Source organism: Diadema antillarum, unplaced genomic scaffold (genome assembly GCF_040938485.1).
Source record: "Diadema antillarum isolate AM-2024a unplaced genomic scaffold, OU_Dant_1.0 scf00000129, whole genome shotgun sequence".
NCBI lineage: Eukaryota > Metazoa > Echinodermata > Echinoidea > Diadematoida > Diadematidae > Diadema > Diadema antillarum.
The window spans coordinates 1218276-1231613 of record NW_027271018.1 but is presented as its reverse complement, the minus strand read 5'-3'; the positions used below and the strand labels follow the sequence as shown (position 1 = coordinate 1231613).

The 13338-nt window shown below is 38.8% G+C and overlaps 1 protein-coding gene across 1 annotated transcript in view; it reads left to right on the top strand.

The window, feature by feature from the left end:
• Window positions 1-12670, top strand: part of LOC139720561 (inhibitor of nuclear factor kappa-B kinase subunit alpha-like) — a 43838-nt gene extending 31168 nt beyond the window's left edge. The window contains exons 12-19 of the mRNA XM_071631913.1: window positions 475-598; window positions 1903-2004; window positions 3069-3118; window positions 5105-5166; window positions 7208-7323; window positions 9388-9437; window positions 11869-11971; window positions 12601-12670. Coding sequence (XP_071488014.1) covers window positions 475-598; window positions 1903-2004; window positions 3069-3118; window positions 5105-5166; window positions 7208-7323; window positions 9388-9437; window positions 11869-11971; window positions 12601-12670 — 677 coding nt within the window. The remainder of the gene's footprint in view (window positions 1-474; window positions 599-1902; window positions 2005-3068; window positions 3119-5104; window positions 5167-7207; window positions 7324-9387; window positions 9438-11868; window positions 11972-12600) is intronic.
• The last annotated feature ends 668 nt before the right edge of the window (window positions 12671-13338 follow it).

The following is a 13338-nucleotide window of genomic DNA, read 5'->3' as shown; positions in this document are numbered from 1 at the left end:
CTTTCTAGTAGAACTCTGTATTGCACAAAAAAAATAATAAAAGATAAAAATGCTGCAGACATGATTATTGCTTATGGCATTATTTTCACTGCATTAGGATGCAAAATTTGTATATGACTTGTGTGCCTCAGTGTTGCTTATTGCTTAAATCCTATTTTCATAGACCATCAATTTCTTCAGTTTGAGGTGAAATGCTGTGTCTTTAGAATCTGGGATATATGTGAAAAAGGAATCATTCTGTACTGTTTCATTTGTCGTGATTGTGATAAGACGTTGTGGATAGTTGTGCAGATTGGACTTTTGCAGTATACTTCCCCCTAAACTATTGTGAACAAATGGCAATTGATAATGAATTTTGAATGTGTGTATGCAAAATAGTTCTTAAGGACCTACATTGTAGACTGTTTCATTTTACTTTGTATTTTTGTTGTTTTAAAATACCTCTGGGATATGTGTCCCTTCTCTGTGCTCTAGTGCAAGATATCCATAGCAAAGTCTCGGAGAATGGCTTCAAGCTCATGTGGAAGCATGGCCTGCACTACTGCCACTCTCTCATGAATGACGGCAAGACCAGATTGGATGGCTTCATTTCCTTTCTGTGAGTCGGAACTTGACTTACCGGTCTTCCTACTCCTCTGCCTCCTCTTCCTTCGCATCTCCCTCCATCTCCTTTTCATCTTCTTCCTCCTCCTTTTCTTATTCATTCTTTTCTGTGTCATTCCCCTCCTCCTCTTTCTCAGCCTTGTCTTCCTACGCATCTCCCTCCACCTCCATTTCCTTTTCATCCTTCGCTTATTCCTCTTCCCTTCTTCTTCATCTTTCTCTTCCTCCCCCTCATTGTCGTCTTCCTACGCATCTCCTTTCACCTCCATTTCCTTTTCTTCCTCCTTTTCCTCCTTCTTCTCCCCCTCCTCCTTTTATCCCTTTCTCTTCTCCTCTTCTCCCATCTCTTCCTCTCCTTTCCCTGTCTCCTTCCCGTCTTCCTCTTCCTCCCGCCTCTTTCTCATTTTCTTCTCTCCATCCTCTTCTTTCTTGTCCTCCTCCTCCTCCATCATCACTGCCTCCTCCCCTTCTCTTCCTCCTTGTTACCTCTCATCTTCTTTCTTCTCCCCATCTTCTCTGACCACCTCCTCTATCTTCTATCTTTCCTTCCCTCATCTTTTCTCTTTTCCTCTTTGTTTTCTTCCCCTCTTCTTTTTTGCTTCCTCTCCTTCTTCCCCTCTTCTCTCTCTTTGTCCTCCTCCTTCTCTCTTTTGTCCATTTTCTTTCTCTGTCCCCCCCCCCCCACTTTCCCTCCTTCCCCTCCTTCATCTCCATCTCGTCTTCCTCTCCCTCCTCCTCCTCCTTGTCTCTTCCTCTTCTCCATCTTCATTTTCTCGCATACTGGTATCTTGCAGGGCATCTTTTTCAAAAAGAAATACATACCCGTGGTACTTAAACAACAACCCAGCAAGATGATATTCACATTGTCGGCAGTCTTGTCAATGTGTAGACAATTATGACATTACACCTGACTGAGACACCATAACATTTGCAGAAAAAAAAAATCTCCTGGACAGTTTCTAAATTTACAGTTTTGTTGTCCCAATATCCACCTCCAATGATTTTTGATCAAAGAAAATCTTGCTGATCATGTGTTCAGTGTAATTTGTCATCTGTTAAAGTGATACATACTACTAGGCTCCAAATCTGATCTTCAAAAAGAAAGAAAAGAGTGGTTCCCTCTTTCCTTCAGAGACAAAACATACCTGAAGGCCACAGAACTGTAGAACAGTTATCAAGTGCTCATCAAGCCTTTTTATTCTGTTCCTATGTTTTTGTTGTGTGATAATTGATGGTTTTACATCTTTTTTTCTGTGTGCCACGCATGAAAAATAAAAAAAACACCCAAAAAACAAACAGCAACTACAACCTTCTGCTGAAGACGTCACTGAAGAGATGCGTGGAGGACGTCAAGGCCCACGGGCAGAAACTCAAAGGGAAGGTGGAGGCCTTCAATGAGAGGTTAGTACCAAAAGCGATGAAAGACTACTGTAAAAGTGGATATTTTTGCGAGACTAATCTTTTTGCGCTCAGCCAGGCAAGAAAAGTTTCCCATTTTGTTAATTCTGCTGAATCAAGAACATCAAGTACTGGAACATACGGCAAGCAAAAATAATTTGTTTTCACGCTAGATTCTGGCTGTGCGAAATGCCAAAAAATTAAACAACGCAAAAATTTCCACTTGTTGTATAAAATGGAATAGGAGAAGAAAACAAATGCTTTCCTATGTGAACATTTTGCTAATACGTCAGTATAAAACTTGTGCACAGATAGGAGAAAAGTTTGCATTGTTTGTGTTGAGTTTTTTTTTTTTTTTTTTTTTTTTTTTTTTTAAAGTCAATCAAGGCCCTGTGGAAATGATGTGTAAGATTGTGTCATCATGCACATCCTTCTGGTACAGTTGAGGTTTACTTTTTGTTTTTCTTGAAGCTACGATCAGTACCTTGCAGAAAGATTGCCAAAGTGTGGTTTTCTGTAGCCTTACAAAACTATGACTTAACACGTTTGTGTGCATTGCAGATATTGAGTAACATACAGTGAGTTTACGTGTACCTTACATGACTTTGGCCACATAAATGAGGACTGAAATTATCATCAGCTACATTTCTCTTATCTATCCAACTCCCAACTCTGAGGCTGTTTATGTGTTTGGGTGTTTTTATAAGGTGTAATGAGGAAAAAATAAAGCATTAAATGATCAGTAGAACTAACTTAGAATACTTTGTTTGACTGAAAATGAGGTTGAAACAAACTATACCTTTCCCTAATTTTTACCTGAATTTGGATTGACATGCATGATCTTGTCCGCTATATTTTGCAAACAAACACAAAACGAAAATTTGTTAGGTCGTTCTGAATGTCAAGCCAAATTTTTCAGAAAAGAGGCAGTGAGATACATCAATTTCAAAGCAAGAGGGAAAGAATTGTTGAGATTTGCATCAACTTACATGTACGTATGTGATGTATATTGATCTGTTGGCTGCATATGTGATAAAGACGAAAATCAAATGTTGTTCTCATTACAGTTTGGCCACAGACCGAAAGTGCTACGCCATGCAGGCAGCCACCGGTATACGTGAGTATTCACTAGTTAATGCATATATTTTAAAGCTGTTATGCCCAAAGCACAATTCTAGGCTGTGTGCAAGTTAGAAGTAGAATATGGAGGAGAATGAGATGAATAGGATGGTAGAAGATTCATATGAATTGAACTTAACCCGTTGAGGACAAGTCCTGAGTATACTTGCGCAAGTGTCTATGGGAAATGCAGGTTGTAAAAAAAATCATCCCGTCCTCAACGGATTAAAATGAGAAAATTATGGAATTATGAAATTTCACATGTTTTCGATGCGATGATGATATTGCGACCTCCCACATGCACAAACGAGAGAAAGTGATGATGTCACATCACGGCTCTCTGATTGGCCAGTTCACAAAAATGATAGAAGTTATATTTTATGGCACTCATTTTTTTTTTTTTGGGGGGGGGGGGAGGGGGGGGGGGGAATGTGAGGTTTTCTTTGCAACTTCAGCCCTATTTTCACAGAGCCTTTCAAACTGCATCAACATCAGGGTAACATCAGGGTAATATTTTTTCACCCTGCCTGTTAAAACGGTTCCCACAAATTGTTGCTTGGACTTTGCTGTGGTAACTTTTGCCAAATTCTATCCTAACTAGCTACGGTTAAATTGCCATGACACTACCCTGGCAACTCAACGATTAGAACGCAGCAGCAGTAACATTCTTGTGATACTGTGTGAATTTTCATCCTATTCTCACACTTCCAAGTCCTCTCTACACGATGTTTCATAAGGTTTAATAAGTCAATATTTTGGGATATGTTTACGGATGTGTGCTAAATAGTTGACTGGAATGCAGATAAATTATTTTATCAGAAGATATGGGAGGGGAACACTCTAGCAAAGAATGCCTTGTCTCTTTTTGTCCCCGCCGAACGAGTTCGAGCAGGGGACTATGAAACGGGCTCCGTACGTGTGTGTGTCCGTGTGTCCGTCCCTCCGTGTGTCCGTCCGTGTGTGCGTCCGTGTGTGATCAAAATGTTCAATTTGCTACTTCTCTGTCATTTTTGAGCCAATTTTGATTCTGTTTGCTTTATATGATAGCACTACATGGGAGCTTTGAAACTCTACACAGAATTGCAGTCGTGACCTTTGACCTATATTGTACATTTTGCTACAAAATGCTACTCCTTCGCCATTTCTAACCCAATTTCGATTCCGTTTGCTTTATGTGATGGCACTAGGTGAGGGCTTCAAAACTTCTACACAGAATTTTGACCTTTGACTTCTTTGACCTTTGACCTTGATTTTTGACCCATATTGTACATTTTGCTACAAAATGCTACTCCTTCGCCATTTCTTACCCGATTTCGATTCCGTTTGCTTTATGTGAGGGCACTAGGTGAGGGCTTCAAAACTTCTACACAGAATTTTGACCTTTGACTTCTTTGACCTTTGACCTTGATTTTTGACCCATATTGTACATTGGCTACAAAATGCTACTCCTTCGCCATTTCTTCCCCGATTTCGATTCTGTTTGCTTTATGTGATGACACTAGGTGAGGGCTTCAAAACTTCTACACAGAATTTTGACCTTTGACTTATTTGACCTTTGACCTTGATTTTTGACCCATATTGTACATTGGCTACAAAATGCTACTCCTTCGCCATTTCTTCCCCGATTTCGATTCTGTTTGCTTTATGTGATGGCACTAGGTGAGGGCTTCAAAACTTCTACACAGAATTTTGACCTTTGACTTCTTTGACCTTTGACCTGAATTTTTGACCAACATTTTGTTGTACATTTTGCTACAAAATGCTACTCCTTCGCCATTTCTAACCCGATTTCGATTCCGTTTGCTTTATGTGATGGCACTAGGTGAGGGCTTCAAAACTTCTTCACAGAATTTTGACCTTTGACTTCTTTGACCTTTGACCTTGATTTTTGACCTATATTGTACATTTTGCTACAAAATGCTACTTTCGGCGGAGACATATATTACGCACCGCGTAATTTCTACTTTTCCTTGTTCATATGCAGATTCACAAGAAATGTTTGCCGGCTGGACCAAAAGTCAAGAAGAAGTGAAGAACATCTCAGAGGTTTGTATCTTCAGTGTGACTCGCATGAAAAGAAATAATCTAATTTTTTTGCCTCTGCCACGAAGTGTTGCCGGAGGCATTATGTTTTCGGGTTGTCCGTCCGTCCGTACGTCCGTCCGCATTCGTTTACGCGATAACTTGAGTAATATTGATTGGAATTTTACCAAACTTGGTGTAAGTATGAAGTATGATGGGGCAATTAATTGATTAGATTTTGGATGAAATCGGCCAAAGGTCATAGGTCAAGGTCAAATCATGAAATGGTATCCGTTTACGCGATAACTCAAGACTGGATCAATCAAATTTCACCAAACTTTGTCCGAGAATGATGTATAATGGTACAATTACTTGACGAATTTTTTAGTGAAATCGAACAGGGGTCAAAGGTCAAAGGTCTAGGTAAAATCCTAAAATTTATCTGTTTACGTGATAACTCAAAACTGGATGAAGCAGCTTTCCCCATAATTGGTCCAAGGATGATGTATGATGGGGCAATTAGTTGAGTAGATTTTAGTGACGTTGGCAAGAGGTCAAAGGTCAAAAGGTCAAGGTCAAATGCTAAAAATGTTGCTACTTCCCCAATATTCATGCAATGCCAGAAGGTATTTTCTTGAAACTTAGAGTAGACATGTACTACCACCTAGAGATTCTCCAGAGAGAGTTCCATGTCATAAGATCAAAGGTCAAAAGGTCAAAGGTCAGGTGAAAATGTTACAATTTCACTTTTCTCGCAAATGGTTCAATGTATCTTCATGGAACTTGGTACATACGCATTTACTGACTGGCAGGGATTATCTAGCAAATTTAGGGGTCATGGGTCAATAGTCAGGGGTCAAAGGTCAAGGTCAGCTCCTCAAAATTTTACTTTTTCCATCATATACTAGTACAATGTATATATGCAATGCTTGCATTATTATTTTTAAAACTTAATATATACATGTATTACCTAATGGAGATTCTCTTTGAAATTTTTAGTCAGAAGGTCAAAGGTCATATGTTAAGGGTCAAAGGCCAGATTTAAATGCAAAAAAAAAAAATCTATTTTATACTGTAATTACACTCTTTCTTCATACCTTGAAAATTACTCAAGGGTCGGTCAGGAGTCAAGTAAAAATCCTCAATTCCCCAAATACTTGTACCTGCACTCTTAGACAATTATAGCAAACCAAGTTCAAGGAAAGTGAACATTCAAGATATTTCTGACAAACCTGTCATTTCAATATTTTGCCATTTATGTGAAACTGTCATCACACATTGTGAAGACATTGTACTATGCACCTATTGGGAGAATCATGCATTATAGCGGAGGCAAATTGATTTCTAGTTTGTTTTTTTTATTGCACAAACCTTGGAATTTGTGATGTATCAAAGGTCAAGATGAAAGATCATTTTAGTTTGATTAAAATTGCTTGTATATTGATAAGATTTTTATGGGAATGATACAAATGTATGGATAATTCTTGTAGTGAAATGATTACTGTCATGGAGTGATGACAACGTTTCTCACTGAAAGATTGAAAGTGAGTATTTATATAAACAAAGACAGAGATAACAAATCTCAAGCATCGCGTTCAAGAGCAATGTACTGCACTTTTGTGTGAGTAAAAGGCTATCATCCTGGTGATATATCATGCACAAATGAGAGGACAAGGCGTTCTAGCTGACTTCACAACACAATAGGGGATTCCCCGAAGTTCTGCCGGGATTGTCGCAGACAAAGCTGTGACATTACATTTGTTTGCTGGAATGTAGAGAATGTAATTGCTAACCACAGCAACCACAGGAAAAGTTTTTGCGTTTTTGCTTTCTTGCACTGGGCCAATTTGCAGTGAACTGTGCTTCTTGTTGATTCCACGTGTTAAGAGTATTTTTGTCAACATTTCAGGATCTTCCAAAAATATTTGTGTGTTCTCATTTTTTTGTGCTAGCTCAGTGTGGTGCAAATTTTCACACCACAAAATATTCCACATTTTCAGTATTTAGATTGGATGGCAATCCTTTTTTCCAACTTTCATGATGTTTCTCTTGCCGTTTGCAACAGATTTGTGTCACAAAGTGCACCGAATTCGAGACGGACATGACGAATATTGGTACCAAAGTGTTTGAACTTCACAAGAGCTGTAACAAGCTGAAGAACTATGACAGCCTCAACCAGACGTAAGTAGTAATACAAAATTTGAGAATCGTGTCCGTCGCTATTCAGCATAAACCCTCATTGTTGATTCGTTGTGGCCTGTTTGGCATTTTGCGACTTAATTCTGCAAACAAGGCTAGCATGTAAAAATTTATACAATATTTTAAGAAGAGTATCAACTTGCAATGCACTGTCATGCAAAACTTTCTCTGTTATTGCCAGGTTTCAAGCAAAATTCAAAGAAATGCCAAAATTGCGCTAGATATCGTAGTGCAACCTGATATGATACACAACATCGTCTTGCTTGCTAGTTTGTTGGTTGGTTGGTTCGTTGGTTGGTTGTTGTTGTTTGTTTGTAGGGGGGGGGGGTTGCGTATGAGATGTGAAAGTCCATTTTTGTGTTGGCTTGAAAACAAAACTCCCACAGAAGAAAACGGACGAATGATGCCAACCCCTTAATTTGTGGGTTGCCCTAGGTGACTAGCAATACTCAGCAAAGGGTTTTATCAGGCATATTGTCCCATAAGAGAGAATAGAATAGAATTCATCAAGGGCATTTGCTGTTGGATATTAGCTTCTAATTGCCCCAAAGTCCTGCATTGAGAATGGAATGTATTCCTCAACCCCTCATGTGCCATGATACTCACCCATGTAACTCACCATGCTTTATTATCAGCAGTCAGTTGATTCTTCCAAATTAGAATCACTTTGATATACTGAACGTTTATGCTGCCCTCTGTCGACCAATCAGTGACAGGTTTCAGAGCAGTGTGTTTAAAAAAAACAAAAACAAAAACACTGCAGAACCTCGGTTATAGGTCACAAAACTTTCTTTCTCTTATTGGCGTAATCAAAAGGAATGCAAGCCTGTCCAGTATTTAAAGACAGTGCTACATTGGAAGTTTGTGTGATTGACTGAGTGGGCTCATCAAAGTGAACAGATCATTCATTGTGCTTAGTTATCATAGACGTAATTATGTACAGCTTGTGATGTAAAATGTGTTTGTATTGTCATGATCATTTTTTGCAATGTAATGCCAATGGAAGCCAAATCTCTATGTCTGACATAGACCAATAAAGATATGAATGAATATGAATATGGATGATCCGTGACTCTAGAGAAAAAAAAAAGAATTAAAGCAAGGGAGAGATTGAGAATTTGTAAATATCGCTCATTCTGCTGAAAGTTGGAGTATGTGTACATGTGAAACATCTTCAGCCTTGAATGTCAAGACCAAGTGTTCTAGCTGCTGCCACTACTATATCGCTTCATAAACCTTTGATTCTCACTTGTTGAGATTAACTCACCTCTTCAGCTTATGCATTACTGCCATAACATATCAGTAACAGTGACATGACATTTGCTCATGGGACAGTTGCCCTGGTCTTATTTTCTCCAAGGACTTAAGGGTTAGGGTAAAGGTTGTGATAGAGTTTTAGGTTTAATTTGATGTGAGGATTAGGATTAGGGTTAGGTTTTAAGGTAATGTTTGTGGGTAGGTTGTATGTTTGGCTTAGCATGCAGATATTTAGTGGGAGGAATTGTCGCAGGAGCAAATGACCTGGGACCATCTGTAACACTGTCAACTAAATCAAAACTTTCCACTTTATGCCATAAGCTCCAAAGTGTCCACAGACGAGAGACTAAGAATTTTGATATGTAGCAAATCATGAAAAACATATTGTTGTAGTATGTGCTTTAGAACGCGTATACAACTTCAAATATGTGCAGCGTGAATTTCCAAGTTCACTGACCCCGTCTGCAAAAAGATTTAAAAATCCTTGAAAAATCTATAAAAATTCCTGGATCAATACCAAAATTTAATCATCTGTTTCATCATCAACTTTTCCTGCAAGTTTCAGCCAAATCCGTCCTCAACTTTTAGAGTTATTTTGCACACCGACAAAGAAGCCAACGCCTATGAAAACATAACCTCCTTCCTTACCAGAGGTAATATTCTGGACTGAGCTAAAGCGTGTAACTTCCTCAGTGTTATATAAGGGTAGTGATTGCATTCAGTGATATACAGTATACCATAGTTGAAGTGTGCTTTTGTTTTTTTCTTTACTTCTCATGATTCTGTCAGGATATCAAGTAGCAACGAAGTTTTCAAAAGGTTCAAGGAGGAAAATACAGGTATGTCTCTTCTCTCTCTCTCTCTCTCTCTCTCTCTCTCTCTTCCTATTCGTCTATGTTTGTATGTATGTATGTATTCAGTCCACCTCGCCCGAGTCGAATCCAAAGAGAACAGAGGAAATCCTTGTAAGTATGTGAAAGTATGTGTAAGTATGTGTACCTTGGAAGTATGTGAAATTTGACTTACTACTACACAGTAGAATTAACACATGTTTGTATCCATCTGGGGAAGGATTGCACAACTTGTGCATGGTCAACTTTAATAGGCAAGGTTGACTGTATGCACATTCAAATATGTACCTTCATATACATACAAACATACATATGGTACATAGGCCCTACATATGTATGTACATACACACATACATATATAAATACACCCATGCATATGCGTAATTATGCATACATACATTGTACATACATACAGTGTACACACACACACACACACACATACATACATGTACACACATGCACACCAAAAGGCAGCTGCAGGAGTCTCAGATGTTAATGTGTTAAACACGACTGTCTTTTTTTCTTCTCTCTTTCGGTCGTGCTCATATCCATCCTACATCTTTTGAACTGTTGAACTTACACTACCATCGTCTTTGTCTTCATCCATCATCTCAAGTATATCACTCCCCCCCCCCCCCCCCCCCCCCCCCGCACGTGTTCGCACATGCGGTTGCTTGAATTGCGAGATGAAAGTAAAATGCTGAAGAGCAGATAAGAGTTTCGGTGATCGACTATTCAATACTAGGGTCTTTTAACACGTGACTATTATTTCCACTCATGTTTCTATGATGTGAGTGATAACGAGATCAAAGAGACAGCCTATCTGTTCAGACTTTTTTGTTTGCATTGTATATCAAAGTAGAAACCCATTCTTTCCAGGTTTATCTCAATCACCATTGTTGCTTTTGACAAGCAAAGGTGTCTTTGGAGTGGGTTGTGAGTTGGAGAGGCTTGCTAAAAGATTTATGGAACATTGAAAGAGAATTACTTCCTTGTTTTCAGCAGTTTCCTCATGTATTTGTGTGGTTAGCTTTGTCTCTGTTGTGGCCATGCACATGTGAGATGTAATTTTTTCCACTTTCCAAGCTTACTCTGTCCCAAAAAAACAGTGAGCTGCCAATTTACAAATGTGCTGGTCAACATAGATAAACGTACTGTAAGTCATGATTTGTCTCAACTTGTCCTGAGCTGACGTTATGACGTTGATTTTCAGAAGTACCTTGGTAATAATATGACCGTACAGTGTACTTCTTACCAACTTGATATTCTGATGAGGATCAGTGTGGGGAATCATATAATCAGATCATTTGTTTTCCTTGTTACCACTTTATATGCCATATACACAGCAAGTAATATTTAATTTTTCCCAAAACAGGACTTCATGACAATTCCGCAAGTGGTTAAAATTGTGTTCGTAGAGTATGATAATGAACAGAGGAATGTACCAGGTACGCATGCACTTCGCATTTATGTTGGTATCAGAGTTAGTTGTACTGGACTTGTGAAATTGTGAATATAACAACCCCATGAAATACATGACTTATTCAGTATAATAGCAAGCAATGTTTAAGAGGTCACTCCAGGGAATGCAGAAAAATCTGTGAAACACTTTGTGAAAGTTTGATTAAAATCAGACAATCTATTCAGTTTCATAGCAAATTGTACAGGAAATATTACAAATCTTCGTGTTCAAAGAAAAGTATGTGTTCCCCTGATTGGTTACCGAGATGTTGTATGGCAAATGTTGTTTTCCATCGCTTTGGAGGAGCAAGGGAAGAGCTCATTTGATGTTCTGGACAAAAATAAATGGATAGATAAATAAAATAAGAAAGTTTCTGATATTCCCTGTATATTTTCTCTATATCATTCTACTGCTGTGACATTACAAATTGGTCCCACCCAAAAGGGGGGATGTTACATGGAAGTCACCAAAACTTTGCTAATTATAATAATAATAATAATAATAATAATAATGGTAATAATAATAATAATAGTAATAATAATGATAATAATAATAATAATAATAATAATAATAATAATAATAATAATAGGTCTTATTTACCCAGGGTAGCCTCTTCAATATTGCTACTGCTCTATCAGGGGGCCCTGCTGTTATTATTACCCTAGCATTGCCAGGTACCCATTTATACACCTGGGTCGAGAGAGATACAGTGGGCAAAAACATCTTGTCCAAGGACGTAAGCACTGGACGTGATTCGAACTCGGGTCCTCCGATCGGGAGTCAGGAGTCTTATCCACTATGCCACAGCGCCCCCATAACCTTTGACTGGATTGTCTGACTTTTCTTGTAACTTTTTGAGTGTTATCACCTGGATTTTCTGGCTTTTGCTGATGTGCTGATAAGGATAGACTTGACTAAATGGCAGTCTCCCCATTTTCCCCACCTTTCCTTTCACAGTGAAGCGCAGGGAGCACATCGACTGCCAACCAATCCAGGAGCAAGTGCAGCGAGCGGAGGCGCAGTACGTTGAACTCATCGGGAACATCTTCGCCAAACTCAGGTGAGTGTGTCAAAACATCCCATGTGTTGTGCAGTTCGATGCTTGGTGTATGGTATATTTGGACCACGGAATGTCGGCATACATACATGGAGTCAATAGGACTTTGGGGCTGCTGTTTGCCGATAAGATAATAATGATAATGATAAATACAGCATTTGTAATGTGCCATCGATCTTGTGACGTACTCTGAGGTACAGAGGGACATGAGTGAATGACATACTGTTGTACATATTATATTGAAGAAGAGATGAGAGAGATAGAAATATCTTTATAGACAAATCAACAAATATTTAATCAAAATTAGGTGCAAACGTATATTAATTTGAATCCATTTTAAATGTTTTGTATGGAGTCTGCAGATCAGATCGTAAGTGGACACTTTACTACTTTGAGCTATTAATTATCTGGTTCAAGCCAGAAGCCTGCGTGAATTTGACTCATGCCCCCTGTGCACAACGGACGAAGGCTTAGTGTGTGACCTCTACAAAAAAAAAAAAAAATGAGATGAATACGATGTCATGAATTCCGCATTTGAGGTCTTTAAACTAATAATCAGTGTCAATGAGAATCATGGGACAAACTAACATACTTGGAAATGCTCTGGATGTAGTTGTCTTCGGTGGTGCCAGCGCAGTAATGAAGACAGCATACATCCAGTTCCGCATCTCCAAAGGTCTCCAAAAGATTGACAATTTGTGACCCGCCACAACAAAAGAATCCTAAAGTCGCTGACGGCTGAGCCGAGAAAATCGAGTTTGAAGTCTTATCATCAAAATCAGTCAAAACTGTCAAATTTCTGTTGTTGGCATAATGTTGTAGTCTAATGTTTCATCTATCATCTGCCAAAATTTCTAGGCTAAGTGATCAAAGAAAAGGCAAGAGATCAGCGTTTTTCTGACTTTCAACGGAACAGAAATGTGTCCGAAGATTTGGATTTAGTGCCGCAGATTGACTCTGCCCCTAGCAACGAGGGAGTAATCTTATTGGTCAGTGCATGGCATCCTGGTTACTGATTTGTTGTGCGTAGACTGCTAGCACTTAACTTGAATGAACATCGCAGAGGTTGCTATGAGCAGACCTTCTATTGTCAAGAGGTGAAAACTGTCTTACCTCCCATGGATCACGATTGCGTCTGAAAGAAAACTTTGAAGTCAGTTTTCTCGAAACACTGATTTCCTAGACCACTCAACATGGTCTCATAAAATCATCAATATCTTCACAACCGCATACTTTTATGAGTGGTGTTCTGTAGGAAATGAAAGTGAAATAAAAGCAGAAGAGCAAGGGAATAATGTCATTTAATTTAAAGAAAATCGACCTCCCTCGACTTTCAGATCCTTTTGTTGTATAGCATGTCACATTTGTCC